The sequence below is a fragment of the Propithecus coquereli genome, unplaced genomic scaffold (genome assembly GCF_000956105.1).
Source record: "Propithecus coquereli isolate 6110/MARCELLA unplaced genomic scaffold, Pcoq_1.0 Scaffold158, whole genome shotgun sequence".
Lineage (NCBI taxonomy): Eukaryota > Metazoa > Chordata > Mammalia > Primates > Indriidae > Propithecus > Propithecus coquereli.
In genome coordinates, this window is record NW_012140302.1 from 1,273,215 (window position 1) to 1,278,740 (window position 5,526).

General features: G+C 63.0%; 1 protein-coding gene across 1 annotated transcript in view; it reads right to left on the minus strand.

Moving 5' to 3' along the window:
• Window positions 1-3,216: 3,216 nt before the first annotated feature.
• The window catches only part of TTBK1 (tau tubulin kinase 1), a 38,095-nt gene continuing 35,785 nt past the window's right edge, over window positions 3,217-5,526 (minus strand). The window contains exons 14-15 of the mRNA XM_012640792.1: window positions 4,262-5,523; window positions 3,217-3,598 (exon numbers count right to left, since the gene is read on the minus strand). Coding sequence (XP_012496246.1) covers window positions 3,217-3,598; window positions 4,262-5,523 — 1,644 coding nt within the window. The remainder of the gene's footprint in view (window positions 3,599-4,261; window positions 5,524-5,526) is intronic.

The following is a 5,526-nucleotide window of genomic DNA, read 5'->3' on the forward strand; positions in this document are numbered from 1 at the left end:
ACCTTGGGGCAATGAAAATTCTTCTTCCCTGTCTCTCTGCACAAAGCCAGACTCAGAGTCTCTGGCCCTCACCAGAAGTGACCAGGGGGCTGAGAGAGTGAGTGCCAGCTTTGCAATCAGAGTGACAGCAGGACGGTCCCCTTCCTTCTGTGCCACTCGAGCAAGTTACCTGTATCTGTTCTGAGCTTTCATTTCCTCCTCTGCCTCCAGGATGGCTCCTCCCCATTTGCCCACCAACCTGGCTCTTCTCTCTTGGCCACCCCTAGCCCCAGGAGCTGGCTTTGCCCTGCCCTCCCAAAGGGAAGAAGAGTTCAGGCCAACAGAAAGAAAGGTCCACAGGCTTTTTAATGGTGTGATGGCTACTTCCCTTCTGAGACCCAATCTAATCACGACAGCGGCTTCCAGGGTGTTGGGGTGGGGGTGGACAGGCGCAGGATGGACAGAGGCCATGCAGTGACTGGGAAGGGGATGGGGTGGGTGTTACATTCTGTTTGGCGTGTAAACATTCTTAGGTGGCTTCCCAAGGGATGGAGAAGGCAACTCCCTGCTCCCCACCCCATGCCCACCAGGGCTGGTCCCTGGAGCTGAGAAAACTGAGCAAGCCCAGCCCCTGCAAGGAGCAGGGAAGGGGGAGTCCATGGGACTGGGGCATGGCCCCTCTCGTGTGCCCCCTTCGTGCATGGTGCAGCTGGGGAGGGAAGGCATGTTCTGGGGTGAGCAGACCCCGCATCTGAGCCAGTAACATAGGTTGTCATGATGGGGAAAGGCTGGGGGAAGCGGGCTACAGCAGTGGTGTGACACTCTTTTACAGAGCAGGTGCTCAGGACCTCGGGGGCCTGGTGGAGGGGATGGATGCTCAAGGGAGAAGAGGCTGCAGCTGGAGGTGGGGGCACTGGGCGATGTGGTTTCCTCTGCCCTGGATCCTTCCTGGGGAGAGGAGCAGAGTCAGTCCCATTGCTGCCCCTCTCTCCACTGACCCTCTTCACCCCTCCCCCCCCACCCCTCGCCTGGTGACATTCAATGACTCAGAGGCCTGAGGTCAGTTGGGAGCCCTAGGGAGGTCTGGAATCCCAAGGGCAGACTGGGTTTTGCATCTCTGCCAGCTCCAGTGCTGGGTGAAACTGGGGGCGGTATGGACCTGGGGCTCTCTCAGGCACCCCCTTCTTCCCAGCTCCAAACCAGGGTGTTGTTGGTCCTGGAGCAGAAGTGAGGCTAGGGGCCCTACATTCACGGTTCGGTTGGTGGCAAGGAGCAGGCCCAGGGGCTGGACACCAGGGCTCATGCCCTGGTCCCCACCTGGCACAAGCTGATTGTCATTCGGAGAAGCTCTAAGTGGGAGGCAGTGGCCCCTCCTCCACCCTCTCTGCTGGACCCAGATGGCAGCAGAGAGCCTTGGGAGGGACTCAGGTTGACAAGGAGGGCTCTGTCCAGAGAGGTTTCCTGAGTGTTCTGGGAGCTTCTGCATCAGCATGGGATGGACCTTGAAGGCTGTCCACCCTGGCGTCCTCCCCTGGGCTGGTCTACACGGAAGCTGCCACCTTGGCATAGAAGCAGCTGCCCAAGCCTGCTGACTCTCCACGAGGGGTTCAGCTGACACAACCAGGCTGCTCCCGGGGCCAGCTTCTTTGTGGGCATCCTTCTGGGTGATGGTGCCTGGATGCAACCAGACTGCTGGGGCACACTGAGGCCTTCCTTCCTCTTCTCCTGGATGTCTTGGCTTGCTCTCTGTGGCTCAGGGAAGGACAGAGGGTCCAGGCCAGGGGCAGAGACCACGGGTGCTGAGGATGGAGGAGGCCTGCGGGGGGCCCGTCCCAGATAGTCAAGGTTAGTTGTCTCTGCTGCAGGTGGTGTGCTGCTTGTCCCGGATGTAGGCAGTTGAGGCTCATGATGAGGTGGATGAGCTATGCAGGAGCCAGAACCCAGGAGGAGGCCCCTCATCCACTCAGGGAGCAGTGCAGCTGCATGGGCTGGGGTTGGAGCAGGAGAGAACAGCCTGAGGGGGAGCTGAGGGAGGAGCGGGCTTGAGCTGGGGACCCATCACACAAGCATACAGTCAGGAAGTTAGAAGGGCCTTTCTGCCTCCAGGCGCCAGCTGTCTGTAGGTCCACCTGTCTCCACGCTCTCTGCCCACTGGGGGAGATGATGCCTGAGCCAGCCCACTCCCCACAGCTGGGAGGACAGGGAGGGTAACACAGCCAGGACTGAGTCCCTAAATCTCCAAAGGGCCAGCGCAGAGATGATAACCAGCCACCCTCCACCTGCATTGAACTCAGGAGAGAGGGAAGCTGGCTGAAACTGCAGTAGGCAGGACTGAGGTTAGATGACAGGAAGGAATTCCTGACGGTGAGGGGTCCTGAGCACTAAATCAAGGGACCAGGGGAAGGGGTGAAACTTTTTTCAAAGCCCCAACTTCCCACTGGGAAACATTTGCCCAGGAAGGCAGCCCACAGACCTCTGGTGGTTCCCACTGAGGCCCAGGGGCTCTGCACCCCAGTGGTGCAGCGGAGCACACTGCCCCCAAGAATCATCTGCCAATGCCTCCCACTGGGTTGTCCAGGATGGAGCTGACTTTGGGGCAAGTCAGACCTGCCCCGTCACAGCTGAGTAGACTGATGGGCAGTCCAGAGGCCTTCCTCCTCCTCCTCCTCCTCCTCCTCCTCCTCCACCACCATCACCACCACCAGCGCTCCCAGGAGACTGTAGGGTTGGCCCTCAGTGGGAGGCTGAAGCCTCCACTTCTGGAAATTGAGGCTGCTTCTCTGAAAGGGGGGCAGGGGGCTGGAAAAAGGCCGGGAGGAGGGCAAGGTGCCGAAGGAGGTGTAAGCAGACGGGGAGCATGGAGAGCAGCCAAGGCCTGGTGGGTGAATGGAGTGTCCCCAGAAGCGGAGTCCTCGGTGAAGAGTGGCTGAGCCTTCTCCCGGGCAGAGGGACCAGTGAGCCTGCCCCTCCTGATGGAGAGCAGGGGAGGGGAGGGGACGGGGAGAGGAGGGGAAGGCGGACCCTCCCCCGCGGCACGGCGCCGTGTCCCCCACCGGCCAGGCAGGCTGGCGGGTTGCGGCGTGTGCCCGCGCGTCCTCGCGGGTGCAGGCGGGAAGCTGGGGCCGCGGGTGGCGCGCGTCGGGCGCGTAAGGCTGTGCTGGGAGCTGTTCCAGTGTGGCCGGCTGCGGGTGGGGGGCCAGGGTGAGGGTGGGGGGCCGCGGAGAGCCGCGGGCGTCATTATCTGGCCCCGGCCCGGCTCTCTGCGCCCCCAGGCCGGCCTTTGGTTGCTGCGCGCTGAGCCTGGAGTTTCCCTCTGGGTCCTTTCTTGGGGCCTCCTGGGGAGGGGGTGCCCTCAGGCTGGGCCCGGGCCTGCGAGACGCCCCGGGGTGGGGCTACGCCCGGCCGGGCCTGGTGCGAGGGGGACGGGCTCTCTTTGCGGGACAGGGACTGGCTTCGCGGGGACGCGCTGGGATGGCGCGCGGCAGAAGCGGGGAGGCCCGGACTGCGGGGAGCGGGGGCCCTGGAGCCGGCTTGGACTCGTCCTGGGCCCTGGCCGGGAGGTTGTTTGGGGCGGAGGTCAGCAGCAACGGCCGGCCCTGGGGGCTTCTGCAGCTGGAGCCTGCTTGAGGAGCGGAAGGCAAGAGAAAAGAAAAGGGCAAAGAAAAAAAGGAGGACATTTTCAGAATCTTTTTGGGCACTGAGCCCTAGAGTCCTGCCTCATCAGAGCTGGGTGAGACTGAGGAGATCATAGCACAGGTGGGTAAACTGATGGCCTGGTGTGCTATCCTCCAGGGCAGGGCCTTTAAGGGCCACACACTCCCAGGCTGTTGCAGGAAGAGAGTGCTGCAGGCTTTCTTTGAGGTCCTTGTTTCATCTTTAAAATTCTCCTGGATTTTGCATTCTAATCTATAACATATCTGTGTTTGTATTAATAAGAAATAATGTTTTCACCCAGCTGTTCAAAGCTCTTGACTTTATCCTTTGGCTTCCAATGCCCCCTGGCACAGCAGAGGCTCTGTGTGTACCCCATGGCCCCCATCAACTTTTCCCAGGCCTGGCCCCCCTGGCCCCCTTCCAGACATGCATACTGTAGCCACTCCCTCAGACCTAGGGACAGGGCTGGGACCTGAGTCAGAAATGAGGGGGTGGTGGACAGGAGGTGTAGCTGAGAGCCCCTCCTGATCTTCCATAGCCCCTGACCTTGGCTCTAGAGAAGCCCCTGCTGCTGGAGGCCTCCTGTGGTCACCCTCTGCCCACTCCGGGGCTGGCAGTGGTTTCTCACCTGCTGGTGATGGCTGTGTCAGATGCTGGGGCCGCACCATGGGGTCTGCTGGGGGGCTGCTGGGCTGCAGCAGGCGTGGGCATGCGGATGCTGACGGGGCGGGGAATCCGGCTCCGGGTGGCAGCTGCCCGCCCAGCCTTCCTGGGCAAGGCCGCCGTAGGCTCGGAGGCAGGTGTGTCCTCCTCGGAGCCTGTGCCTGAGAGCGTCTCTGAGGCACGGCGCTGCTCCTCACTGGAGGAGGAGGACGCCCCTGAGGCCAGCCGCAGCAGCAGGCGGCCCTGCCTCTTCTCCATCACCAGCCGTGCCAGGTCCTGCTGCGGCCGGACCCTCTTGCTCCACCGCTCTTTGGCCGACAGTGAGCCCGAGGGCTCTGAGCCCGTGTCTTCCTCAGACAGCAGGACAGGGATACGGCTCCTGGGGCGAGGGCCTGGCATGGCATGGCGGCTGGGGGAGATGGTGGCCCCTTTCTCAGGGCCTGGCTCCAGTGGGGATGCTGGGGCTGGCCTGTCAGCAAGGGCTGGGCCATTGGGCAGCGAGTCTGTGGCCACCTCTGAGGGGGTTTCCCTGGGGGGGGCAGACGGGGCACAGTTCTCCATCTCTGCCCCATCCAGCCCTGACAGGGTGATGCCATTCTCCAGGGGCACCGGGGCTCCCTCCTCCTCAGCGCCCCCATCAGAGGGCACCTCCAGACCCAGCTCGCCCCCAGCGCTGAACTCCTCAGACCGTGAGGCTTGTCCGCCGGAAGACATGACATTGAGGTGGGTTTTCTCTGCAATGTGCACAAAGGTCCTCTCAACTTTGGTGAAGGGTGAGGAGGTGACTGCCATGCCCCCTGCCCCTGTGGTCACTGCCCCGGCCCCCAGCCCTGCCCCAGGCCCAGGAGGCTTGGGCTCAGACTTGAGGACAGAGGACAGGGTGCCTGGCTCAGATACGTCCAGCTGGCTGCCCATAGGCTGGGGCCGCTCGTGCTGAGGAGTGAGGGCAGCCAGGGTGCCCAGGTCGGGGTCGGGGGCCAGTTCGGCAGTGACAGGCGACTTCTTCATGTCGCCAGGGGAGACGAGCACCAACGTTTTGGAGCCCTCCTCAGGCTCCAGGTCCCCGTCGGCCATGGAGGCCCGGCCCCTGGACTCCTTCTGGTCGTCAGCCAGCAGCGTAGACGGGGCGCCCTCCTGGCTCCGGTCGGTGCTCCTCTCGCTGCCCTCGCTGCTAGAGCCACTGTGCGGCCCCAGCACCTCCCCCAGGGCCACTGCGGCGGCCTCCTCCTC